The 26,742-nt window shown below is 52.6% G+C and overlaps 2 protein-coding genes and 1 long non-coding RNA gene across 3 annotated transcripts; 2 read left to right on the top strand and 1 right to left on the bottom strand.

The window, feature by feature from the left end:
- Nucleotides 1–224: 224 nt before the first annotated feature.
- LOC125703967 (uncharacterized) lies at nucleotides 225–8,764 on the top strand. Its single transcript, XR_007381001.1, has 5 exons — nucleotides 225–580; nucleotides 5,486–5,572; nucleotides 6,538–6,627; nucleotides 6,840–6,991; nucleotides 7,068–8,764. It is a non-coding gene; the product is annotated as an uncharacterized LOC125703967 (long non-coding RNA).
- An 844-nt stretch (nucleotides 8,765–9,608) lies between these two features.
- FABP3 (fatty acid binding protein 3) lies at nucleotides 9,609–12,848 on the top strand. The gene is made up of 4 exons (XM_048968740.1): nucleotides 9,609–9,763; nucleotides 10,319–10,491; nucleotides 12,387–12,488; nucleotides 12,566–12,848. Exons 1-4 carry the CDS (start codon nucleotides 9,691–9,693, stop codon nucleotides 12,617–12,619), a joined length of 402 nt encoding a protein of 133 aa, XP_048824697.1. The 5' UTR covers nucleotides 9,609–9,690; the 3' UTR covers nucleotides 12,620–12,848.
- An 880-nt stretch (nucleotides 12,849–13,728) lies between these two features.
- On the bottom strand, nucleotides 13,729–26,697 carry ZCCHC17 (zinc finger CCHC-type containing 17). Its single transcript, XM_048968997.1, has 7 exons — nucleotides 26,405–26,697; nucleotides 26,024–26,081; nucleotides 25,178–25,278; nucleotides 24,378–24,469; nucleotides 23,525–23,625; nucleotides 22,322–22,470; nucleotides 13,729–14,631 (listed from the first exon to the last, which is right to left on the bottom strand). Exons 1-7 carry the CDS (start codon nucleotides 26,444–26,446, stop codon nucleotides 14,455–14,457), a joined length of 720 nt encoding a protein of 239 aa, XP_048824954.1. The 5' UTR covers nucleotides 26,447–26,697; the 3' UTR covers nucleotides 13,729–14,454.
- Between the last annotated feature and the right edge of the window lie 45 nt (nucleotides 26,698–26,742).

Here is a 26,742-nt window from a genome sequence, read left to right as displayed (position 1 = left end):
CGGGCAGCAACCAAGTGCGGGACCAATCCGGGGGGGGGGTGAGGGGGAGATGCGGGGAGGCACCGCATTCAGGGTCCCCATCTCCACCGCTAAGGCTACGCGGGGGCTGCGGGGTGCCGGTGGGATCCCGTTAGCCGGGGGGGGAGCGGAGGGAGAGGGGGGACGGGAGGGCGGGGCGGGGAGGGAGGGGGCCGGGTGCGGGCGCTTCCCCCGCGCCGCGCGTGGGCCGTGCGGGAGGAGGCGGCGGGAGCGGGCATTGTGCGGGCGGCTCCGGGCTGCCCCGGGGGCTGCTCGCAGCCTGGGAGCCGGGTCCGGCCCGTCCTGAACCGCCGGCAGCCGTACCCACAGCGGTTCTCATACCGGCACCGCGATCCACGCCGCTGTCGGCACCGGCATCGCTCTTGACATCAGCACGGGCATCGGCACCGGCTTGGGCACCGACACCGGTACCTGGATCAACGGTGGCATCGCCCGTCTGTGTTGGGATCAACGGCGACATCGGCGCCCGGGTCAGCACCGCCATCGGTACCTCCGTCCCCATCCGTACCCACACCGACATCGACACGACCGCGCAGCCCAGGTGAGCAGGTGATGGCCGGTGGTGGCAGGAGGCCCTGAGCCCACCCGGTGCTGGTCCGTAGCAGCGCAATAAGGATAGAGGTGGGGCGCCGAGGGCACGGCGGTGCTCTGGGGATGAAAGTTTGCAGCGGGTGGTGGTTCTGAGAGGGCTCCGGGGTGCGTCCCGATGGTTTGAAAGTGTCTCGCAGGGGTCTGGTGGTGTCTGTCGCTCTGTCTGGAGGCTGCTGGCTCCAGGGTAGCTCAGGGTGAGCAGTGATCACACAACGAGCAGTGATCACACAACGAACAGTGCTCAGGGAAGCACCTCTGTCCCATCCCAGCTCCTGCTCCTTGGTAGATCCTGGGGTGACCACCATCCCCATCATCCTGACCCATCTTCACGTCCTCTTCCTCCAGTCCCGTGGGTCCCCTCAGCCCTCAGTCATGCCCGTTGTCTCCCATCGGGGCCAGGGGAATGGGCTATTTTGGGACTACATTGTTTTGTGGAATGGGGAGCTGGGGGGGCTGCAGGCAGCCCTGGGAGAGCGGGCACAGGTCTGAGAATGGCTCCGTGCAGGACACATGCTCATCTCCCGGGCATCAAAGAAACCTCTTGGGACCGGAGGGTTTCCCCAGGGACAACACCTCCTCACTGCCTTCAGGGCAGCACTTTGGCAGGTTGCCCCCGCCAATGCTTGGATCAGATCCTTCTGGCCCCCAGAGCTGGCTGCTGTCCCTTGGCTGGGTGGCAGTGCCACCGAGGGTGTGGCAGGGGCAGGGTGGCTGTGTCAGCTGTCCCTCCCCCTACTGCTTCCCCCAGTACCCACAGCCTGTGACCTTGGGGCTGCCCACTGCGCGACATCGCATCCCTTGCTGTCATGAAGGGGGGCAGGAGGAGGCTGGGATGTGGGGATGCGCAGAGGACTGGTGACAGCACGTCCCCTGCTCCAGGAGTCCAATGTCCTGCTGTCTGTGGCTGCAGGATGGGGTGCTTAGGGCTGCGGGGTGCCTGACCTTGGTGCTGCCCCACGCACCCCAAAGGACGTCCCATGGTGCTACCAGGACAAGGACAGGTCCAAGACCTGCTCTGTCCTTGGCTCCAACAGATGGCTCGTGCTCAGCCAAGGCACGACTGCTGCATCCCCATGGACTGCACAATTCTGGGGATTCCAAACCATGCTTTGATCCCAGATCTCCTCTCTCCTCAGCTTGCAATCCCATTCCTGCCAGTTGCAGTGGGGAATCCCAGAGATGCTCCCAGTTCTACACAACACCTCACTCCAAATTCCCATCCTTGGGAAGCCACTTCAGTCCTTTGCCCTGGAAGTGGGATACGTGGGACATAGAGTTGGTTTCCATCTTCTTTAATGGGGCAGTTGCATGGGGATGGAAAATCTGCTGGCAGCCAGCATCAGTGGATGTGGCTGTGGGTTCAGGGTTAGGGTTGGGGTTAAGGTTAGGATTAAAGCTAGGGTTGGGGTTAGAGTTGGGGGTTAAGGTTAGAGTTGGGGGTTAGGGTAAGGGTGGGGTTGGGTTGGGGCCGTGGTTGGGACTAGGGTTAGAGTTAGATTTAGGGTGAAGGTTAGGACTGGTGTTAGGGTAAGGATTGGGGTTGGTTTGGAGTTGGGGTTAAGGTTGTGGTTAGGGTTAGAGTTGTGTTTAGAGTTAGGGTTAGTGTTAGGATTGGGGTTAGGGGTAGGGTTAGTGTTAGGGGCTCCCTGGAAAGCTGCTGTCCCCAGCATCTGTCTTTGTATTCACCACCCCTTGGGGCAGAAGGAAGGGGTCCCTGTGGGGCCAGGAGCTCCTTGTATTGATGTGGGATGGAGGCAGGAGGTTTCCTCACGGATGTAGTGCAACATCCATGTAGGAACCCATAAGCATTTCCACAGATCAGGTCCATCAGCTCCAGCATGAGGGGCTGCTGGAGAGCTGTGTGTAGAGGGAGCCTGGAGCTGCTAGAGAATGAAACCGATTTAGGTGTGGGTGACACAATTATTATGTAAAATTATAGTTTGTGCTGTCGTCAGAGCAGCTAACTGAAGGTTACAGTGGGAGCTGTATTACCGAGGGCTCAATCATTGTAATTACCTCCCATTAGATCACCTTCTTTACAACTGCAACATGGAAGGAGGGGGAAGTTACAGGAAGAAATTCCTGTCCTCACGCTCCATCCTCCTCCGGACACATCCTGTGGACAGCAATTAGAGGTCATTAGCTGGTGGGGTATAGGTAGGGCTGATCTTTCCTACCTCAGCGTGGTCCAGCCCAGCCCTGTAGGGATTTTCTGCCATCGGTGCCTTTTGGGATGCTATGCTGTGCCCCATAATGCAGAGCACAGACATGGGCACATCGGGGTCTGCAGGTCAGGGGACACCTCTGCCTCATGCATGCATCAGGTTCACGTTGGCAGCAGTTGGGTTTGCCCTTCAGATGCTCAGGGAAGCTCTGAGTTTGGATGTCAGTGGGTGCATGAGCCAGTCGCGCTGTTACCCTCGAGCAGGACTTGCTCTGATTTGTGTTTTCAGCATTATAAGCAAAAGTGACAGTTTGTGCAAACAGCCTGGAATCCTGTCTGGAGAGACTCAGGTTGGATTTTTCCTGGTTTAATGAGGGCAATAACTGCAGGCGAGCTTCGCTGTCAGCCCTGAGCAGCAATCTTAGCATGCAGCAGCAACACTGCTTGCTCCTCCACAAGGCCACATGCCATGGCTTCAGTAGAGATCACCTGTGCCCGTCCCTGGGCTGGATGTGATGACAAGGGCTTATAGGGGGACAAGAATTACTGTGTAAGGCCATTGGGCTAACAAGCAAACCCACTGCTTGGTGACAATGGGAACACACATTTGCATTGAGGCGACAGAGCCGTGGGCTGGAGGCTGAGGGCACTGGGCTGTGCCTGACCTTCTGGGGCTGGGCATCGATTTGAGGGGATCCCACAGTAAATCCCACGGCCATAACTCTGTGCTTTGGAGCAGCATGAGATCCCCACCCAAAATCACTGGGGCCAGCCTGCTCTCTGTGTGGGAGATCTCCAGATCAGTGTTTAATTATGACCATCTGCTGCTCCAGGCTTCAAATGCATCTCAGTGGATTTGGTCTCTGTTTAAATCAGCCCCATTGGGTCTTCCTGGATGCTGGTTTTCTCGCCCAAGGCTCTCATTCTTATCTGATGTGGGGCAGTTCTTTGTTCCCCAGCTCACAGCACTCATTTGTATTCAGCGTTACACTTCACGAGCACTTCCCCTTTTTAATTGTGCTCATCATCTCCTAATAGTCTCAATGCTGTGGGGTTGTGGGTGGGTTTTTGGAGACTGCAGCATTTCCAGCCTTTATTGGAGGACACAGCATCAATCCTTTTCCATTAGAGTGTGAGGAAACACCGTCAGAAGGGTGAACCCCAATCAACCCAACACAACCCAACCTAACCCAACACAGCACAACTCAACACAACCAAACCCAGAGCCCTCAATGGCCCAAGCCCACCTTCCATTAGCCACTTGGGGGTTAAAAAGGGAAATTCTTACTCTTGTGATTGAACAAATCCCTCTTAAGGGCCAAGGCTGCCGTGTCTCCTCCAGCTCAACCCCAAAATGGGGTTTCAGGAGATATTTACTTAAATTGGGAACTTAAGTAGCACGAATGGGAACTGCTGCCTTCATTATGCTCTTCTCTTTCAAAATCCAGGCAAGGGAAAACCTGCGTGAGAGCCATGTCCCCATGCTGTGTCTTCCCTCCACCCCATCCAAGCATCTCCAATTGCAGCCCATCTCTTACAGGGATTAAGACCTATTTCTGCACCACTCTCCTCTATCCCATTAAGGGCATTACAGCAGCCCCAGGTCCTTCCATGTGACTCCTTCTGAAAGAGAGGCCATGCTAAGCCTCACGGAAATGGCCCTGCTTGGAGGGGAAATCCCCAGCACAGGGTGGAGATCGGGGTTTATGCAACATTATTTGCCCAACACCTCTGTTAATTCGCTGCCTGCAGGGCAGTAAGTTGGGCAGGGGCGGGCAGCTGCACCTTGGACCTTGTTCCTGCAACAGACGTAGCCCAGAGATGGGAAGGACCCAGCCTGGTCCTAAGGGATGTTGCTGCACGTTTCTACAGCAGCACTGAAGCCGCTGGGGCTGCCGGGAAGGCAGCTTTGATCCAGCCCTGCAGGCTGCTGTCTGACTGCGTTGTGCCCAGCTGTGCAGACACGGAGGGAAAGAGGCTGTGTGTGTGTGTGTGTGTGTGCACTCATCTGTGTGTGCGTGCATGCATGTCTGCACACATACACGTGCATCTCTGTGTGCATGTGATCGTACACACATGTATGTTTGCATACGTGTGTGTGCATGCAGCAGTTGGTGCATGCTTTGTGCGCGCTCCTGTGCTCCCACATCACGCTGGCCGAGGCATGAGCAGCCAGGCCCTGCTCCCATATGGTTGCCAGGGTGACAGAGTGCTGCTCCTGCACTGCCAGGATGCTCCAGCACCAGCGTCAGGGACGCTGCAGCCGTGTGCTGGGGCCGGAGCAGGGCGCTGTTGGGCTGACTGCTCCCACCAGGCGGGCGGAGCAGCGATGCGATGTGAAAGAGGTGCAGTCAGATGCGTGCTGTGGGGTAAGAGATGCTGAAAGCTGCCAGGTGACACACGCACACGCGTGCCTGAGTGCACCTGGTGCCTGAGTGCACCATGCATGCAAATGCATGTTCCGTGAGGCACCGTGCGTGCTCACAGTGTGCCAGAAGAATTGCTGTGCATGCAAACGTGTGTGCCAAAGTGCACCATTTCTGCACACGCGTGTGCCGGAGGACACCAACATGCACTCCGTGGGACTCAGAGCCAGCTCGGGGGTTCCTCATCCAGCCCCAAGGCAGCGCAGGGCCAGATCCTGCCCCGTGACTCACAGCCTGGTTAATCATTTACCATCTCCACCTGCAGCCTCAGCCAGTGTCACTCCTGCTGCTCCTGTGGCTGAGGGGACCGTGGCTCACTGTCTGCCCACAGCTGGATCTGAGGAGGACTCCGGTGAGTTTTGCTGGGGCAGAAGGGCTGGGGACACGGGCAGGGCTCCTGGGCATCACTCAGTGCCACGTCAGTAGGTAGGAAGGGAAGTCCTGAATACAACCCACAGAGCAACACCGAAGGGGAATGCAGGCCAATGTACAGGCTGCAGGGGGGTGAACCATGCCTGGAAGGTCACAGACTGCCCTCAGTACTGTCTGCGCCATCCCTGTACCTACCACAAAGCTTCCAGCTTGCAGGAACCCTGGTGCAAAAGTTCAGGATATCCATCAGTGCTGAGAGGGACCTGGCAGCAATGGGCCCAGGGCTGGTTGAGATGACATGCCACTGCCTGCCACCTCCATGGAGTCCAGAGACCTGCCTGCAGCACAAGTCCCTCTCCAAGGAACATTTTGGGGTTCATTTTATGTGTGGCCAGGCTGAGAACGCCCCATCTTTGTCTGCTGGCAAAGCAGCCAACCCTGCTCTTTCCTCTTGTCCTCCCTTATTGTCCCACCTCCATGCTCACATTTTGGTTCTTCATCCCTCCAACACTTCATCCCTCTTTCCGTCTCTATCTTGGTTCTCCATCTGTTCATCCATCCCTCCACCCCATCTTTGTTCTCCATTCCTCCATCTCTTCATTTCTCCTTCCATCCCCATCTTGTTCTCCGTCTCTCTGTCCCCTTTCTCTTTCCATCCCTCCATTCATCACTCCTTACATCCATCCGCCTGTCCCTCCATCCTTCCATTAATTCCTCCATCCATCCTTGCCTCGCCCCCATCCCATTCTCCTGCCTGCACCAAGCACAAGACCCCCCCCTGCCCTTCACAGCTTTGCTTTAGTCACTCATAGACACGCTGCAGGAGGATGCTGGGTGCTGCACCCCACATCTCTCCAACCCTGCTGGAGATCTCTCCACCCCCCTTTGCACCCCACTGGCACTGCAGCCATGGGCTCAGCTCACCCTCTGCTCTTCCTTCCCCAGGCCAAAGTTGTGGGGCTCCCAGCCCACAGCCCCCCGTGAGCAGCACCCAGGGCAGTGGGGAGACAGCCAGGCCAGGCTGGAGGGCGCCCGGTAAGGATGCTGGAGGGCTTGCTGGTGGGGCAGAGGGTCCCACAGCATCCCTTTTTCCCATGATACTGCAAACGAAAGGAGCGGTTCCTAATGCTGAACTTCGTGCTGGGGATGGGGGAGACCCATGGGGATGGTAGAACCCCTGGGCAAGGTTTGCACTGTGGTTAGATCTCCATCAACTCCACTGATGGGGGGGGACCATATCTCATCAGGGTTAGCATGACCGAGGTGGAGCCGGTGCTGGATTTTGCATCCTCAGGGAGGACTGGACGCCGCAATGCCCTACCTGACATCTTGGGCTCACCGGCAGGCGTCAGCCCCTCTGACCTGCCCCTCAAACTGGCCGAGATGTCCCTGAGTGCAGGTGGGTGCTGGGTGACGCATGGGGGTGGCACATGGGGGTGGTATCAAGGCTGCTCACCGCCCTCCTCGCACCACAGGCAGCTCCCAGGAGATGCAGTCACCTTCTGCAGAAGTTCCCCCACCGCAGCCCCAAAGCCCGGAGCTGAAGGACACGTCCTAACCCTGCTGGGGGACTGAGCAGTGGGGTGAGGACGCTGCGGAGCATCCGCATCGCTGCCCTTGTGCCATGCAGCGAGAGCATCGCCTGCAGGAGAGGAGCCACGTGGGGACCTGTGGGGACAAAGGGACACTTCACTCCTGCGCAGGGCAAGGATGGGGACGTTCATCCCACAGGAGGACACTTTTCTTCCAGAAGCGAGCGGCCAGGGGGGGCCTATGCCATGAGCAGCCCAGGGGGTCTGAGTGTTGTTCACTGTGATGTTTTGGGTACCACGTCCGTGTCCTGTCCTTCCTTTTTCCAGTGGGTGATCCAAGATCTTTTTTTTTTTTCTTTCTTTTTTCTGAGGAAGCATCATCGATGGGCTGGGGAGGAGAGCCTCCCAGCAGCAGCCAGCACCTCACCAAGTGTTGCTCCAGAGTGCTCCTTGCATCGGGGGAGCAGGGAGCTCAGCTGGGATCATGTTGCAAAGTCATCCTTGGGGACAGTGACATCTCTGCCACTCACAGCTCTGCTGCCTACTGAGTTGGGACTTACTGCTGGGGACAAAACACGTGGCCCAGCTCCAGAGCATGGCAGGGGTGAGCAGGTGGGGGGCCAGAGAAGGGCACAGTGCTCATATCTGTTCCTATCCCCAGGTGGTAACCTGGTGGTCACCCATAGCTCTTGCTGTGGGACCAGTGAATGGAGTCCTAAGGGCCACCCAGTTCTGAGCAGTGCTGCGTGGGGTGGGTGGCACTGAGAGCCACAGCGTGTGTCAGTGGGCATGGGCACATGTGGGAGTGAGTGCTGCTGGGGGTGGGCACTGTGTGCAGGGGTGTCTGTGCACATGGGTGTCTGTGTGCGTGAGTGGCAGTGAGCAATCACCCGTGTGCATGGGCGTCCGTGTGCTTGTGTGCCTCTGCACGTCAGTGTCTGTGTTTGTGGGGGTCTTTTTGTGTGGGTGCTGCTGTGGGTGGGTGTTTGTGTCCATGTGTGTGGATGCCTGTGCACATGGGTGCCTGTGTGCATGGATGCCGGTGTTCAAAAATGCCCGTGTGCAGGGCTGTCCATGTATGTGAGTGTTCACGTGTGTGGTGCCCATGTGCACGGGCTCTCCTGTGGATGGCTGTCCCTGTGCACATATGTCTGTGTGTGTGTCCATGTGCGTGCACATCCATGTCCTGTAGCCCTGCTGCACCAGGGGGATGCTGGGAGCCCCAGGGCCGTGCGCATTTGGGACTCTGATGCCCAAGGGTGGCTCTGGGAGGAGCAGAGACAGGTGACCCCTCCAGGCCTGTCCCCAACCTGTGGCACCTGGAGGGTGTATTCAAGGAGCACTGTGCACTCTGGGGGGGAGCTGTGTGACTCCCAGGGCCATGGTTGGATAATAAACTGTGTGTGTTTCCCTGTGACACAGTGCTCCGTGCTCTGTCCCCACGGGGACTGGTGGCTGTCCCACCCAAGGGACAGGGGCTCCCACTCGCAGCCCCTCCAAGGCCATGGGGAGGAGGCTGAACTTGAGCCCCTGGCTATTTTTGGGTGCCTGCAGTGACACCTTAGGGATAGAAAGAGAGACAAAGTGTCCCTGAGTGTCACCCAGGCACAGTCGTTTTGCCCCTGATGCCACCACCCTGCAGTGCTGGGTATGGGGACACTCAGTGGTTGCCACCCAATCCCCAAACCCAATGGACTGAAATTGGGCAGAAGATGCCAGACCCCCACAGGCTCACCCCTTCCCATAAACATGTCCCCAGAGGTGACAGCCACCTACTGTGTGTCCTCCCGAGTTGGGGACACTTTAGCCAAGGGGACCCCCAGACCTGTCAGCACAACTGAAGGGGCCAAGGGGGGGCGGGTAATGGGAGGAGGCTCATCACTGAGCCAGGGCTGTGTGCCCACTGGGGCAGGGGACACCAAATTCCACTACCACCTCAATCCCCTGGCATGCTGCAACCCGAGCCTGAAGGAGGAGGGGATCGTGTCCCGGATGTCACCAGCCCCGTGGGGACACACCCGTGGGGGAGAGGGGTGGACAGCATCCACGGGACATGGGGGGCTTCAAGCCTGAACCCAGCAGAGCCAAGACCCCAGGGCAGCTGTTGGGATGAGGCCGATTTGAGAGGGTCCAAAAGGCGGTAAACTGAAATCACCAACGATGGGAGGGATGGGGACGCGGCCGTCCTCACCTTCACCGTCCCCGGCACTCACACACGGTCCCGCGTGTCCCCACGGATGCTCCCGTGCCTCAGTTTCCCCCTCTCCATCCACACCTCACCGCGAAGCACGCGGCCGTCGGCACCGCACATCCTCACCTCCACGCACCCACGCGCGTCCGCGACCTCCGCGATGCCGCGCACAGCTCACGGGCAGGGGACGGGGGGCGGAGGGGGCGGCCGGGGGGCGGTGGTTGGCAGCGCTGCCCGTCCCCGTCGGGGTATTTCTGGAGCCTCTTCCCATCATGTGATGGGGCCGGTATTTAAGGAGCCGCGGGGCCGGGCGGCAGCTGCGGGCGGTGCGGCGCTGCGGGGACAGACGGACACGGGGACACGCGCGGCTTCGCCATGGTGGAAGCGTTCGTGGGCACCTGGAAGCTGGTGGAAACGGCCAATTTCGATGAGTACATGAAGGCGTTGGGTGAGTGGGGGGTCGGCAAGGCGGAAATCGCCGTTTTTGCCGCTTTTTTTTTTTTTCAATGGGGGAGGGGGGTGGGGATCGTCGGCTGCTGCGTGGGTTTAAAAGGGAAAAATAAAAATAGAAATAATAAAATATAGAAATAAAAATAGGAAAGAGCAACGCGGTGCTGTGCTGGGGAGGGGCTGCTGCCGGGGTGGAGGGGAACGGGTGGAATCCCCTCCCTGAACCCCCCTGCAACCCCAGTGTGGGGGAAGGGCTGATGAAGGGGATCCCAGGGGCTTCGTGCCCCCATCCGCTGTCCTGAATCCTTCATCCCTGGGCAGGATGAGCCCCAGAGGGGTCTGGAGGGGTGGTGACCACAGGTGCTTCCCGTTCCACCCAGCCATAAATGTGCAGGATCAGCCCCTGAATGATGCCCAGATCTCCCCCATAGTACGGCCCTGTGGAGATGCAGTGGGTCCCCCCCGTCGATAAAAAAGCCCCCCCCAGAAAACCCAGGAGGGGCTCTGGGGTGATGCATGGGGACACCGCATTGACCCCCTGTCCCCCAACCAGGGGTGGGCTTTGCCACCAGGCAGATGGCCAGCCTGACCAAACCCACCACCATCATCGAGGTGGATGGCGACAAGGTGACGGTGAAGACCCAGAGCACCTTCAAAAACACAGAGATCAGCTTCAAGCTGGGCGAGGAGTTCGATGAGACCACGGCCGATGACAGGCACGTCAAGGTGAGGGAGCCGGGGGGCTGCTTCCTTCCCTCCCCCCTTTGCACCCCTTGCCTCCACTTGCAGCTGGGTTTTGCGGAAGGCGATGCTGTAACCAAGAGGCTGTGTTGCAAAAGAGATTTGGGGGCCACCACGGAGCTTGTAAGACACAAAACTCCTTCCTGCCCCATGGGGAAGCAGGAAAAGAGCTGGGTGTGGAGTGAGGTTGGGCTGAAATGGGGCGAGTGCGAGCAAGGCGGTAGTGCCAGGCAGACATTGCAGCATACCTCTGTCTTCATCCTCTGCTCCATCTGCTCAGCCTATCTTGGTGCCATCCATCTTGCTGGGGAACCAGAGCAGCAGAGCAGCAGTAGAGCACAGGTTTGACCCCTAGGAGATATTTCCATGCACAGCTTTGACTATAACCAGCTTGCCTGCTTTGTCTCGTGACAGCTCTGCCCCAAGCTTAGGGCTGCTCTGCTCAGGGTGGTGGAAACTATGCTAAAAGCTCTTTGGCTGCTGGTTTGTGGCAGGGACGTGTGAAGCAGCCAGGGACGTGCCCTTCAGACACCTCTCGGCTGGCTGCCAGAGGGCAGACAATGAAATGGGGCCCCATCTGACAGCCCCCAGGCAGCCAAGCAGGAAGCTATGGAGCAGCTGGGCTGTGGGGTGCTCCAAGGTGAGGAGTCACCAAACTGGGGGGGAACCAGAATGTCTGGGGTGCAGGGAGAGGAGAACTTGAGTTCTGAAGGGAGCTGAGCTGCAGAGCACCCAAGCCATGGGGACACCCAGTGCATTAGGAAATCTGTGCTATGGGGACATCAAATCACAGGGAGACCTGAACTTTGGGGGCTTTGGAGTCATGGAGGTTCCTAAGCTATGGGGACAGCAAGCCATGGGGAGACCTGAGCTGAGAGGACATCCAAGTCATGGGGACACCTAAACCATGAGGAAACTCAAGCTATGAGGACACACTAATGGGGAGAGCTGAGCTTTGGGGGCATCCAGCCATGAGGAGATCAAAAGCAATGCAGAGTCCCTACCCATGAAGGAAACTAAGTGGGTTGCAGGGACCCACATCATGGTGAGACCCGAGCCATGGGAACATCCAACCGTGGGGTGAATAAGCAATGGGGAGACCTGAGGACATGCAGGTAATGGGGAGTCCTAAGCTATGGGGACATCCAACCATTGGGAGATTCAAACTATGAGAAGACCCAAACGATGGAGAATCTTAAGCCATGCAGAGCCCTGATCCATGGAGGCCTTGTGCTGGATGGACACAAACCATGTCAACCAAGCCACGAAGTCAGCGAGATGCAGCAGCACCTGCGCTGTGCTGGGGACCTGAGCCATGGGAAACCCAGCCCTTGGGTGCCTGTGCAGCAGAGTCACAGGGAGGTTTGCAGAGGACAAGAGGCTGGGACAGCTCGGGGCATGTGGTGCCCTGGGCTGGAGCTGAGAAATGTCACTAGGAGGCAGAGGACTGGGTGCCAGGCAGTGGGGGGATAGCAGAACAGAGCTGGGCAGACAGTGCCACTTCCCATGCTGGCACAGCCAAGCCCTCTGTCATGTTAACCTTGGCACTGGCCGGGCTTTCAGGGCTGAATCAACAGCAGCGGCTGTGCAAACAGGAGCCCGAATGAGCAAGGGCTTGTTCAACAGCTCAGCTCAGGACGCAGCTGTGGGGCAGGGAGGGCAGGGTCACCATGACAGTGGCTCCTGGTGCCAACAGGGGCTACAATTGTGACCCAGCTGGTGTCCTGGGCCAAGCTGGGTGAGTAGAGCCAGGTGGGATGCTGGCACCCAGGGATCCTCAAGGCGCCCTTTGCTGGTGGATGGGATGAAAAGGAGCATCCAAAGCTGCAAGGATGGATCAGCAAAGCTCCAACTGTGAGGGTTCTGCTCTCTCTCCACAGTCATTGGTCAAGCTAGATGGAGGCAAGCTGGTCCACGTGCAGAAGTGGGATGGGAAGGAGACATCACTAGTGCGGGAGCTGAAGGATGGGAAGTTGATCCTGGTGAGTAAATATAAAGGATTTTAGATGGGCGGATGCCCGAGGTCCCACCCAGTGCTCACAGTGCTCTTTGCCCCCAGACTCTCACCATGGGCAGCGTTGTCTCCACCCGCACCTACGAGAAGGCATCCTAGAGGCTGCCCCAGCTCCCTGCCCAGTGCCAGCTCCAGCGTTGAATCGTCTCTGCCTTCCCCGCGCCGTGCGCGGCTCACCACAGTGCAGGAGCCTTCCAAAGCCACCATGCCCTGACCCTGCGGTCTTGTGGGGCTGGTTGGGGTGAGGGTGTTTCGTTTGTTATTATTTTTTCTTTTTTTTAATGGAAGAACCCATGTGGAAAAATAATAAAAGCAATGTTGTTACAGAGCTGTGGCTGGCGTGCTTGGGAAAAAGGCTTTTGGCAGGTGCACCCATGGGCTCTCACCGCCCCCTTTATCCGCTGCACAGCTCACGTTGTCTTCCCCCAGGGCAGCCATTGGGCTCACAGACACAGTAACATGTGGGAAAAACCCACCATCAGCCACTGCCCACCGACAGCACTGGTGAGCCCACCCCAGTCCCACTGCACTCAGGCTCTCTGCCACCCATGGCATCAGCGCTGCAGTGCCAGGTGGACACGCAGCCCGTTTTTGTGGAGGGGATATTAGTTCACTGCAATGGCAGCTCTGCTATAAATCATTCAGGATACGAGCACACATCACGCCAACCAAAGCAATCCCTCCCCAGCGCTAATCCAGACAGGTGTGCCTGCCAAAGCATCAGGCAATGTGACGTGCCTGGCCACAGAGGAGCTGAGGAGTCAAGGTCAAGAGACGTCAGGGCCTGGGCTGGAAAGGGAGCAGCCCAAAGTCAGGCTGGCCCACAGGGACCTGAAGGAGTTCAGGGGCTGAAGCCCTGTGCCCAGCCCTGCTGTGCTGAGCAGCACTGGAAACAGCCCCACTTCAGCAAAACCTCCCTGACCTTCAGCTCCAGTTACAGGACTCACCATGCAGTCGCTGCTACAGGCCGTCACCAAAAGGCACAGCGAGCCCCACCGCACACCAGTCTTCTTGTGGCATCCTCACCCCAGGGCAGCCCTGCAGGCTCTGGCAAAGGGCTTTTCCCCTGCCCGGTTATCAGAACTCCATAACATCCCATCTCCTTCCAGGGAGGCAGTTCTCAGCTTGCAGCCAAGGGCTCTTTTATCCACTCTCAAGATGAAAGCGTGGAGCACACAAAAGAAAGAGAACAGTACAAAGTACACCTGGAGATTTGAGAGATTTATTTTCCATCCTTTACAAAGGCAGCAAATGCACCACAGTTAATGTTTACTTAAAATATCACCGCTCACCACTTCGCTTCTTACTCTGCCACTTTCAATGTTTACAGACAAAAAAATGAATGCAGCAGGGGGAGGGTTTGAGTACCAAAGCCAACCTGTGAACCGAGCCCCTCCAGGCAGTGCCTTGCATTGGGAAAGGAGTGGGGTTAGGGCACAGATAGCAGTGCCCTTCCTCGGAGCTGCTGTGCAGCAGGGCTGTGCTCAGTCACTGCAGCTGCACCCATCCAGCAGAGCACGTGTGCAGGCAGGCTGGGGTGCAGGACACACAGCTCCACCTTTTACAGGCAGCTCCATCTGGGACTGACGTCACAGCTCAGGGCTGCCGCTGACCAGGGAGCCTGCAGGGTGGGGGCAGCTTACCCAGCCCAACAGGAGACTACAGGACAGAGGGGCTGATGAATGGGTGTAGTTAATTAGACTATGCTGGCAGGCACGCCCACTGGCCTCGGTGGGAGAAAAAGGCAGCCCATGCCTAAAGTAACAGAGGAAAACTCACAGCAAAGTCAACAACTTGAACAACACAGGCTGAGCATTACTTTTGGAAGAAGGAAACTCCTTGCCTTGCTGCAAGAAGCACGCTGACTTGCTCCTGCTTGCTCCCAGCAGCACATTCCAGGGATTATCAACAGCAGTGCCCCTCTCTGCCTGCTGTCACTCTTTGGTCTTCTTCTTATGCTTCTTTTTCTTCTTCTTCTGAGCCTTGCTGGTCTTCCCCGAATGCTTGGCCCTCTTGCTGGCTGGCTGAGCCCCATCGCTGTCCGAGTCAGAGCTGTCTGAGTCAGACTCAGAGGACTGCTTACTCTTGTGCTTCTTTTTCTTCTTCTTCTCCTATCAAATGAAGCAAAACAAATACAGCTTTGCACGTGGGAAAACCGTCACTTGTGTTCACCAGGGCACTGAGCCACCTGCTGTCGTGAGAGCCTGAAAAGCTGTGAGAGAAGTGAGCCTGTCCTGACACGACGACGCACGCAGCTGCACGGACTTTGCCCATAGCTACAGCAGGCACTGCCTGGCAGCTGCAGGACAGAGGTGGGTACCGAAATGGAAATCCCAGCCCGAATACTGGTAGTCACATCACAGAGATCTCCACATATCTAAGGCTATTCCTTTTTATAGGGGTTGGCAGGAAGAGAAAACTTTTGCCAACCAAATGTGTTTCTAAAACAGCCGGCTGGAAGTGAGAGCTATCCCTGCTTCCCCACATCATCAGCAGCCCACAGCCTGCCAGGAAAAGCACACTAACGCACTGGAGCACTAACAACAACAACAACACCCTCCTCCTCACTGCAAAGCCCGAGCGCAGCCAAAATGCAGAGGGATGGTTTGGAAACCTCAGCCATCACAGTCATTACCTGGGAACCACAGAGAGGGACGGTCCTGCAGGGCCTGCCAGCACACCACAGCCCTGAGAGCAGCTGTGCTGGGGCGGACCCCACACCACCCCCTCCCACCCCCCAAGGCCCAAAACGTTTTTCAGATGTGAAGTTTCCCTTGGCCCTCCCTGGAGGGGAGATGGGATGAGGAAAGCACCCTTTGGCAATAAGTCTCTTTGCACAATCTCATCTCCCCACCACGTGGCAGGCAGAGGTTGGGGCATCACTGAGCCCCCAGGGCTGCATTTCTGTGAGGCTCTGAAACAAAAGCTGTACAGTACTCAAGAGGGACCTAACATTATAGGCAGAAAAAGCCCAGCTGATGCTTGAATACATCATGCAAGGAACTTTATAAGAGGAACTGAGCTTTGAGGCACTGAGCAGTAACTTCTTAGCACAGATTACTCTGAAATCAGTACTGCAGCACACCTCCTCCCAAAGTCGCATCAGACAGAGAATCTCAAGGCAGACAAAGCCTATTTAACAGCGTGGGGGTGGCAATTTGTATCGATTTAATTAGACAGCAGGACTGAAGGGGGAATGCCATCTGGCTGTGCAGGCAGCACTTGAAGACTAGCACCAGCCCTGCTGTGCCCCACACCACAAGCAGCTGGGCCACCACCTGCAGGGTGCAAACCACGCAGCACCAGAGGGGAGCAGAATAGCAGCACCATGATTCTGGGAAGTAAATTAAAGCACCATGCAGGTGAGCAGGCCCAAGATGCAGTATGTTGTAAAGCATGCAGAGACTGTGTCCAGCAAGCGTCCCATCCAGCAGCAAGCACTCACAGCTTTCCTCCACAGTCGTATCAACACTAAGAGACTTTTCTCTGCAGATGCCTACCGTGAATTTTCATTGCAGTTCAAGCACATAAAAAGGATGCAAGAAAAGCAGCAAAATGGAGTTTCACGAAGCAGAGATGGGCCAGCAAGGCCAGCCATGCCACTGCAAATGCCTGTGATAGGCTTAGACAACAGCAGTGAGGAATGCAGCCCAGCCAGCAAAGCTTGCTGCTCTAAGCCCTACACTGGTGTTTTTGCTTGAAGCGTGCTCATTCCTGGACAGTGTGTGTGCTAACTGCTCTGACCTGCATACGTAAGACTGGGCACAGACTTTCCCAAGCTTGCTGAAAACCAGCAGCCAGTTGCATTATCCAGTTACACAGGCAAGTCCAAGTGCTGGTTGTACTCAATGAGGCTTTTCCCCCCATCTGCAGTCCAGCTGGGGGTTGGACTCGATGATCTCTGGAGGTCCCTTCCAACCCCTACAATTCTGTGATTCCTGTCCCCCTCATGCACACTCTACCACACACATCTTATTCAGACTTGCCACACTGCCACAGTTCACAAGCACTGCACTCTCCATGCCCAGTTTGGGCCCAAAAATGGCTCTTGCTGAAAGCACCAAACACGTGGGTTTGCAAAAACACAGCTGGAGTGAAAGAGAGCTCCTGGAAACAGCCTCCAAGTGGGGCAAAAGCAAAGAGCCACTGCCAGAGATGGGCACTGCTACTGACAATCCCAAACACAAATTCAGTGTTTGCCATATAAAACGTGCTTTACATTCCACCACGCAAGGAAGCATAACATGAGAAGCCTGGAGACCCCAAGCTAGCAGCTCTGCTTATTTTCAATGCCAATGACCTCAAGGTCACCCGTGGGCTTGCAGCAGAGCTTTACTGGAAGAGGCCTGCTGTAAATCACACCCCTCCTTGGCAGGGCTGATTGTGCCATGCGCTCACTTCATGAGGAAACTCAAGAAAGCAGTGAGCCCAATGGCACAGTTGTGCAAGACACAGGGCCACAGGCAGAACAAGTTTTCTGGAAGGTCTCCTCTCTTAGCTAGCTGCTCTGTGCATCCACAGCCAACCCAGAACAGTTAAGCCAAGGAAGAGGAAAAGAATGCATGAACAGGCAAAGGGAACATCACCATCAGCCATGGGTACACAAATGATGCCTGCACAGAACCAGAATGACTCACGTGGGCAAGTATTTCTACCTGCTCCAACAAAGCTGGGATCAGAACTGGGTGCTGAAGATCTGAATGCAGCACTGACACCGTGGGCCTGTCCTGAGTCACTCTGGGATGCCTGCAGCACTGCCTGGGGCTGGCTACACACCCACCCCACCCAGGCAAAAACAGCCATCCCAGCTAAAAAACTGGAAAGCATCCACCTAAAGGAAACTCACTTCACAGAAGGAAGCCTGAGAAAGGCAACGTGCCTGCTCACCCACAAGACTGCAAACGAAGAAACCAGTACTTGTGTGAGAAACAGTTGTTAAGAACAGAAAAATAATAAATGAGGTAAAGATGGGGGGGAAAATCCCCTGTAATAACTGACTTTTCCATCCTGACTCTGCTTCTGCTGTTGGCTTGAAGGTCCTCTGGCAGCTCACTGTGACAAGGGAGGATGTTAAAGCCAGGACCATGTGGTGTGGAAGTATTCTTTAACAGGGCATCTCACCCAGCTGCTGGCAGCCCTCCAGCGCCTCACCTCGTGCTGTAAAGGGCAAGCTGTCTTCAGATTGCTTGGGGAAAAATGCAATGAGCCCAGAGAAGGCTGAGTTCTCCCCTTCCTCCCCACGAGACATTCCTTCCATTAGCTTCAGTCACTTCCAGGCAAGCGTGGTGTCCATATGAATACACCAGCTTACAGGAAGACAAGCTGAGGGGTGTATGTGTTTCATTTAATAACACATCCTCCCCTAAGAGTGGGGACACGAGCAGCCCATCTAAAAATCTCAATTCAGCATGGATAACATGCCATAGCACCAGATAGACACTCAAATAAGGACAAAGAAAGAAGGAAGCTAGTAGCTTATTAAATGTGAAACACAGCAATTATTTTAGGGAGACCACGTAGCAAAGTCAAGGCACAGCTTAGAGCTGAGTATCAAACAAGGAGTCATCTCAGACCCCAGGGAAGATTCAGAGAACCAAGCTGACTGCACACCTAGCAGCCTCTTGGCAAGTGTCAGTTCCTGTAGCTCCACAACAGCACCACCATAACTGTGGCAACACCAACTTCACTACAAAGACTCACATGGCAAGGGCAGAAGCAAATCACCACCATCTTCCTCTGAAGACTGTGAAGAGTTAAATCTTCCAGGAAAAAGGACGCAGCGTGGAGAATTTTCTCAAGCTTTTCCAGTCTGTGAACGTGGTGAGAAAACTGGAGAAGACCTTAACTAACAGTTTCATCCCAGAGCTTGGGAAGCTGTCTCAGCATGCGAAGGCTGAAGATAAGACAGGATGTCACATCTGTCCCCTCAGGATTACAGGGAGAGATACACCAATAACAGAGGAAAAGCCACTAGACCACAGAGTTTAAGTGCCAGCATGCTGGCACAGGATGAGCAGCACTCAGCTGCCTTCCCATGCTCCACTGTGTGCCAGGCTCACTCTGCTCACCAGGACCTACCTGCACTGCACAGCCTTCCTCTGGTTTACACGTCAGTGCCAAAGTAAATGTCCAAACTCTGCCTTTAATAACAGCAGCAAAGCCTCCCCAGGCCCAGAGCTGCAGATGGGTCTCCAGAAGGGATTGCTGCTGATGGATGAAGCTGAGCTCTGCTGTTCTCAGGCACACCCTCAGGACTACAAACACCGCATTTGTGCAAGCACTGTGAAAGAATTTTGCCCAAATTTTGCCCAAGTTCAAATGCTGGCCCTCTCTGACCATCTTTACAAGTACAAAGACCATTACAGTTCCTCATATGCACTGCACTGTTCAGTACCTCTACTACAGCTCTACCCAAATGGAACAAACTTGCTTCAAAATCCCTCAAATACAAGAAAAAAAACAACTGTGTTGAGGGATGGCACACAGAAGCTGAGCAGCTGGGCTACAGCCTGACAGCCCTGCCTTTCCCATTGCCAGGTGTTCTGAAGAAGCTGGTACTGTGAAGGGGCACCACACTGCTCCAGGCCTCTTCCTGTTCTTTGTAAGACAAATTGCTCGGGGCTACATTCTAAGAATGTTATAACAGCTCATTCCTTCTACAGGTATTTGATTTTGAGATAAGAGGGGAGTGTCCACAACTCTCAAAGAAGTTTAAAGAATTTTTCGCCAGCACTTTGTGGCCTTGGTGTGTTTAGAGCCTTTATGTCTGTCCTTGTGATAAAGGAAAATGGATTTCCAGCTGTCTGTCCTCCTGCATCTCCAGCAAGGTGCAGGTATTCTTAAGTTTTTATTAAAAAATACAAAATAAAAAAATCCATCTCTCAGCTTAATATTAAGCAAGACTCATTATGTAAATAAAATATATATTTTATCCCTACTTTAAGGATCAGTTAGAATTTATTTGATGAGAAGAGTCTAGACTATGGCCATTTATCAAACAGCAGAAGTCAGAAAAGCATAAGAAAGGATGTTAAAGAGAACAGCATTCTGTGTGAAGAGAGTGGATGTGACTGCAGTGCCCCAAGCTATTGCCATTTCAGAATTAGGAAAACAAGTACTAGCAACGGGCAAGGACAGATGAGCTTGATGAGTTACAGGTCATTGAACAAACAACACTTAACAAGGTGTGGTTTGAAGTGAAAGACAGCAGGAATACTTCATGGTAATCTTTTACAGGACGGGAGAAAAAGCTGCAAGGATTGCAGAAAAGCAACCACAGATCACATTTAGCACACAATTCCAGTGACCATTGCAAAACCACAGGTCATTTTTGTCAAGTTCAAATTAAAGATACTCCTCCTAGTGCTGAAACAGCAGTTCTTTCCTCAAGGGGGCAAGAGAGAAGAATCAGAAGGGTTTGGGTTTTTTTCTCAGCACGCCTCCCTCCTACGCAAGCTCAGCACAGCCACGATGCCGTGTTCCCATAGGAGCTCCTTCACCCTGTGACCCACAGAGTAAAAGTGAAAGGGACACAGCAGCAGCCTGCACAGCTGTCAAGGCTGCTCAGATGCTCTCTGGTATTTCCACAGCACAGTGACAGCACCCGATGAACTTCTGCCACCAGCCACTGTTTTCTCACTGGTAACAGGAGGCGTGCAGCGCTGACATGGCGATCTGAAAGCAGGAAGCCTTGCACCCACTGTCATTGCAGAAGCTGATGCTCTCTGAGTGCAGAGAGCTCCACTCTGTAAATGTCATACAGTTCAGGCAGAAGAGCAGAGTACCAAAGAGCTTTGTTTTCATCTCCACTGTGGGACGAAGGAGATTCCAGTGGGAGAAAAAACACTCTGTTTTTTCTCCAGGACTCCCACAAACCAAGACTACAGCAACAAACCACCATACAGTGACTCTGGGGATGGCATGGACACAAAGCAGACAGTAAGTTCTCCAGAGCATCTCTTTAAGGAAAGCGTGGAGGGTGGGAAGAGCACTCAGGGACTGCAAGGAACTATCAGATCAGGGACACAGAAAATGCAGACAATGAACAACCTGGAGCTATTACTACGACACTAAACAGCAGGTTCCTATCTACCAAGCACCTCTCTACTCACTAAAAATACATTTCCACACCTATGTAACAAACATCAGATGGGATGAGGTTTGCAAAGTAATTCTCACTAGGTAGACTGAGCTATTTCTATTTTGTGCAAATCCTCTTGGGGATCCAGGCAAGCAGGGAAGCACAATGATGGCTCCCAGACAAGATCACAGCAGGCTCCCAAGCCAACAAGGGAGCTATTCATTTCAAGGATCCCACATCCTGCCTCTAGAAAGCTCAGTTTTATTTTCCAGCACTGGAAAACATCTGAAAACTTTTGATCTCCTTCTTGAGAAGGGAGAAGATCAAAGAAACAAGCAACATTTAAAGAAAGGCTGTTCATCCACAGACTGAAAAACAAAAAAAAAGTAATTCACAGCAGTGACCCACATATCCTGCAGTCCCAGCAGGGCAAGGCTCCTCAGGGAACCCCTACAGGCACCAACATGATAAAGCACCATTTGTGTACCTCCCAGTACAGGTTTTCCCCAACAGCACTGAAATAACAGCTACACTGTAAGACAAAGTGAGCCATCACAGGTAAATCATCCTTGTTCTAGAGGGAGGAGAACTCCAGGTAGGAGAAACGAGCTCCGCTGAGTTTCTGCCAACAGCCTGCTCTCACAATGGCAAGACAGAAACCGATGGCTGAAAGTCACAGATAGGCTGGGATCTGGGAAACAAGTCAGTTCAGTTGACTGCCTCCAAGACCAGAAGAGAAAGGAGGACATGTATGCTACACTGCAGCATAATAACACACCGCAGACGAGCCCAACACAATTCTTGAATGAGAGCCACACTGGGAAGCAAAGCACATCTCACTGCCTCTTCCAAAAGTTCCCCCCTTCTTCAGCCTGACCTGCTTCTAAACATGGGAAATCCCACTGCCTTTCCTGTCTGTTGCACCTCTCTAGGAAAACAGAATGGTTGTAAGGCTGTGGAAGAAAAAAAAAGGAAAAAAAAGGCTTTGGAAGAATGATGGATGCTCATGATGTGAAGGTGACTGACAAAATGTTTACTTACCCAAGTCTCAAAGCGGAATGTTCATTTCTGTGCAATGAGACACACCACCAAGCACTCCTGTTTTAGATTCAAGTTTCTTCTACTTTTTATTTTTTTCCTTAATTAAATCAGAAACCAGCATTCAACCATTCTAACATTAAGATACAAAACCATAAAAGATCCCTGGAAATTTGTAACTTTATAGCCTGGAAATGGAGTATGCTTCCTGTGCAAATACAGTCTGTGATTTTACCCTGGCATGTGCACATATGTCAAGTTCACATCACAGAGGCTGGCAGGGCAGCAGTGGGCATTTGCTTCAGATTAAAGAAAAGTGGTTGGATAAGAGCAGCAAGAAAGAAGACAAAAGAGGGCTGTTGGCAAGAAATGTGGAAATTCAGGAAACCTAAGTAAGTTCTATTGAGCTTCAGAATAAGAAAAAGATGCCTTTCTTACCTCTTCTGAGAGCTATGCATTATAACACAGCTTAGGGACAGTTAACAAGAATAAAAGGAGACAGTACAAGAAATGCTGCAGAGTCTGCAGAAAAGGCTGCCGTTCAGCTAAAGAACCCCCACACAACTGAGCCACTTCCTCAGCCCAGCACTGACACTCAATCACGTGCTGCAGATCACAGGTGAACTCAACAGAACCATCTTGTCTGGCTCACCTTCCCAGACGTGCAGTAAGGTACCTCATACCTTCTTCCTTTTCTTTGAAGAATCACCAGACAAGCTGCTCTTCCTGCGCCTTTCACATTCTGCTGCTGCCACCTCCTCCTCTTCCTCTTCCGGAATCAGGCTGTATTTGGTCCCTCCAGGCTGCACGAAACACTCCTTGGCAAAATGACCTGCAAAAGAGAGTTTGAAGGAGCAATCCCTCTCCATCCTCAGACAGTTCTATTTTGTACAACTGCACTTCATGCACCCAAAGTGCCAACAACAACCTTTTTGTATTAGTAGCCACAATACAACAATCTCAAATGTACTTTTCTTGTCCAGGTATTTGTATTACTTTAGCATGCCCTGATTGAAAAAGATGAGAATAGGTGCAAAATACAACATTTTGGAAAGATTAGACAAAGCAAAGCTAAGAGACTCGATATGAACAGGAAAATAAGGGCAAGGACTTAAGCAGCACAAAAAAGTATACATGGAAGGGACAGACATCTGGTGGGGGAGTGGAAGAATGCAGGATCTAGGTAAGTTTGGGGGTTTCTTTAGAATGGAATTTTATAAGGCCACTGGTATACTGGTGTTTAATAGCTGCCTTCCTATCTGCCTTTATTAACCTTCTCCAAAATAGCATCAACTCCAGCCTTACCACTTACAAACGAGAAGTTGGGTGCAGCAAAAACTCAGGATACAAAGAACGACCTCAGCACTTGCAAAGCTACTGTAGAAGTACCACACAAGCCAACTTCTCACTGCTGCACTAAGCAAAATACAAAAGCCTCAGGTAAAAATGCTTACTTGGAGCTGCAAGACAGCTGCTTATAAACTTACACTGCATTTCCAGCAACTAATCAGTCAAGCCATGTTCACTGACCTTTCCTACCCTCATTAAACGGTCTGGTGAAGGCACGCATTTATTTCTCACAAGGCAAAACTGGAATGAAGCCTTGGTTATAAAGACAAGTTAACAAAAACACAGGAAGAAGAGAACCCATACTCAGAAGCAAGCTCGGGGATGCAATTTTAAGAAAAACACCTTCTAAAAGTAATTTACTTGAGTCTTCACTTTGCACAATAATTAATAGAAAATGCTGCTCTCCTCAAAGCAAAACTTAGCCTTTACAAAACAAAATGCAGTACAACAGCCATCACTACAATTCCATCCATAGGTCACTACCTGGTTGGAACCAGGCTGTGTCAAAAGAACAAAACAACCCCACAAAAACATACCTTTGCAGCCACATTTCTTGCACACAGTGTTCAAGACAGCTTCAAGGGTGATCTTCTGACTGGTGTAGTCCCTAAATGTGCGTTTTTTTCTCTCATCCTGACTGGGAAGAGAAGAAAAAGTTCCACTTTCAATCTTAACCCTTTATACTCACACGTAGGAAAACTAAATTTCCCCCACCCCTTCCAAACATTGCTCTAAAAGCACAATTAGGCTAAATCAAAGAATAGAGCTGACCACCTATACATGAAAATAAACCAAATCATTAAGAGCATGTTACTGCTACCTTCTATTTTAAGATCAGCTGAACATCCTCTACACAAAGCAAGCAAATGCTATAAGCTTCAATTAAGTCCTTGACAGTAACATCTGCATGATGTAGGTGAATACACACACTTCTCCAGCATGAAAATAAGAGGTTCTTTTGAGCTGCAAGACATGGCACAGGAAAAAGTAGAGAAGGAAGCTCTGGAACATCTGAGCAGTCGAGATTTGGTTCCCTATCATGTACAAGTGAGTCTGTGCCCATCTTGGATGAACAACTTTCCCAGAACAAGTGCACAACCACCACTAAATGCAAGAACCAAAATGCTACCAGGGTGCACTGGGGTGGAATTCACTGCTGGAGTGAAATTCTTGCCAGCCTCTAAGCAGCACAACCAAGGAAACACCTTTAGTCAGCCCCCCAACCAGCCAGTGCACTGCTCAGCAGCTCAGAAAGAGCTTCTCTGACCCTCTGAAGGAAGGAGGACCTTGAGGATAATTATGGCAGGAAGGCTAGGAAGGAAAGGCAGGGAAAAGCAGGCAGCAGCAACCTGCACAAGCTGTTACACTCTACTCAGTAGATTTACCTACTCAAGGGAAACATTGTTTGGATCAAGATCTTTCCCTGTGCCTTGGTTAACAACCTTCATGGAAAGGGACAGTTTCAGTTTGTCATCCTTCACCTGGAAGAGAAGTAAATGGAATAAGAAGAGTAAATGACACGATGCTAATTAATGCAATCCATCTGGAGGCCTACAGAGAAGAAACAAAATTGGTAGCAGAGCAGAGCACTATACAGAATACCAACCCAAAGCAATTCTGTTCTATTATACTGTAGCTGCATTTTCAGTGTAGAGCATTCCAATAAATAGAACAGCTTCTGCTTAAGTAGCTGCCCCAGAAAAAAGACAAGATCACAAGAAGTCTTTTTGGATTAACAGAGGATCTGTATGAACAAACCCACACCAGGGAAGAATTGGAAGCTCTCCAATAAATCTCAAACACATGACCCACAGGGGAGATCCCCCAGATCAGAAGCTTAGCAAAACTGCATACTGAAAAATGAAGTTGTATGAGCCTTCTCCTTACAGCCCTTCATAGCACAAGGTGAGAACGGGTGTGCAGGAAGGAATAGAATTCTGCTGCTTTTCAGTCAAAAGCTTTAATGAAGACCCCTTTCCTGAACTGCATTATTTTGAGCCACAGGTCAGCGCCCAAAGTCACATCTGAAAGCAGGCACAGCTCAGCCACTAGCAAAAATCAACACATCACACCCCTAACAAAGCCACGAGCCCCTGCACACAGAATTTCAAGGTTCACTGTTCTTACAGCATACTGTATTACAATATACAATATCTACACAGCACAAAAGGAACGAGAATTCAAGTTACCTCTTTTCCAATGAGTTTCACCCATACTTTGTCTCCAACATCTACTATCTCTGAGGGTTTATCTATGCGGCAGGAGGACATGTGAGTCTTATGAACAAGGCCTGATGGGAATTTTGGAAGAAGGGGAAAAGAAAAAAATGAAATTGTGCCCTATTAAGAAATAATACTAGAAAATAAACACTACTCATTTTTTTTTATCTTCAGCTCATCCTTTTTACCACATCTACTTTTGCGTATGTGTGGTAATGTCAACACAGTAATATGTGCATGAAGAAGTACAGAAGCACAGTTTGTTTAGGCTCTGCAACTCAGAGCTTCTCTACAGCAGACACATTTCTGCCCAAAACCTTTATTAGAAGTGGTACAAAAGGAGCTGGGCACTTTTTGATCAGTGGGAAGTGACTATTTGTTGGATAAAAGAACAACAAGCTACCATTGCTCCTTCTGTAAAATCACTTTGTTTCACACTGCATGTTTGCCACACCTGTACACAGAGCATGAAAACAGCCATGATTTGTTTTATCTGAGTTTTATTTCAGTCTTCTGCATTAAGCTCATTCAGTACGACCAGTAGAGAAATAAGCAGTGCAAACCATTAAGTTGTAGTGATTCCCTGCTTTGCCTATATTTAAATATACCACACTTGGGAAAAAGCCATATCTAAACAGACCTCAGTCTCACATGCAAGCATACCATCTAAATTCTACTATCTGAGAGCATCAACTGCTGCCTTGTTTTTAAAAAACACTTCTTCTAAAAGCTGCCAAGTGCTTAATTCTGAGGCTGGCTGTTTGGCTCAGACACACCAACATGTAACCGAGTCCGAACAAAATAACAGAAACAAACCTTGCTTCCTGCAGCCTGGGATTTTTATAAATGCCCCATATTCTGTCACAGCAGCCACCTGTGAAGAAAACGAACACGTTTAAGAGCAAGCCCTTAAAACACACCTGCTCCCGATAAAGTGGCTAAAACACACACGACATTCAGAGGGTTCATGTGATTTCCTAGAACTCTGGGCACCACAGCAGGTTACAGCCAGCACTGCTTGCTAAAAAGAGCAGATGAGGCCAGCTGCTCCTGTGCTACCCAGACAAGCACCTTATAGACGCTTATACACAAACGTGAGCGCACACACACGGATGTACACGGAAATCGGCCCAAACTAAGCAGCGCTGAGGAACACAGCCGCACTTTCCTCCGATTCCCAGCGCTGCGCTCACACACCTCGCCCTGGAAGATGGCGTAGAGCTCCGGCAGCGGCTCCATCACCTCAGCACCGGGGGGTGACACACTGCAGGGCCTCCAGCGCCGCCCACGGCATCCGCGGCCGCCTCCCTGCCGGCTCCAGCTACCGCACCGACACTAGAGCTGCCTTAAGTACATAAGGTTAATTAAAAAAGAACGCTTCCCGTGACCAAATCCTCAGACAAACCCACTACAAAGTCACATCTCGCTCGCTGCCAACATTGAGCCACCTCCGCACCTCCCTCACCCCCTCACCCGAGGCGCCCCCTCAGCCCACCAATCGCCGCGGGCAATACTGGCGGGAGCCAAGAATCAGC

The sequence above is a fragment of the Lagopus muta genome, chromosome 23 (genome assembly GCF_023343835.1).
Source record: "Lagopus muta isolate bLagMut1 chromosome 23, bLagMut1 primary, whole genome shotgun sequence".
NCBI lineage: Eukaryota > Metazoa > Chordata > Aves > Galliformes > Phasianidae > Lagopus > Lagopus muta.
The sequence above is the reverse complement of the archived record's forward strand: the minus strand, read 5'-3'. Positions and strand labels throughout refer to the sequence as shown.

Coding starts and splice junctions, on each gene's coding strand:
- ZCCHC17 (XM_048968997.1), bottom strand. CDS start 26,446: ATGGAGCCGCTGCCGGAGCTCTACGCCATCTTCCAGGGCGAG. Junction 26,082..26,404: donor ACGCCATCTTCCAGGGCGAG/GTGTGTGAGCGC, acceptor TTTTCTTCACAG/GTGGCTGCTGTGACAGAATA. Junction 14,632..22,321: donor CTTCAAAGAAAAGGAAGAAG/GTATGAGGTACC, acceptor TTCATTTGATAG/GAGAAGAAGAAGAAAAAGAA.
- FABP3 (XM_048968740.1), top strand. CDS start 9,691: ATGGTGGAAGCGTTCGTGGGCACCTGGAAGCTGGTGGAAACGGCCAAT. Junction 9,764..10,318: donor TGAGTACATGAAGGCGTTGG/GTGAGTGGGGGG, acceptor TCCCCCAACCAG/GGGTGGGCTTTGCCACCAGG. Junction 10,492..12,386: donor CCGATGACAGGCACGTCAAG/GTGAGGGAGCCG, acceptor CTCTCTCCACAG/TCATTGGTCAAGCTAGATGG.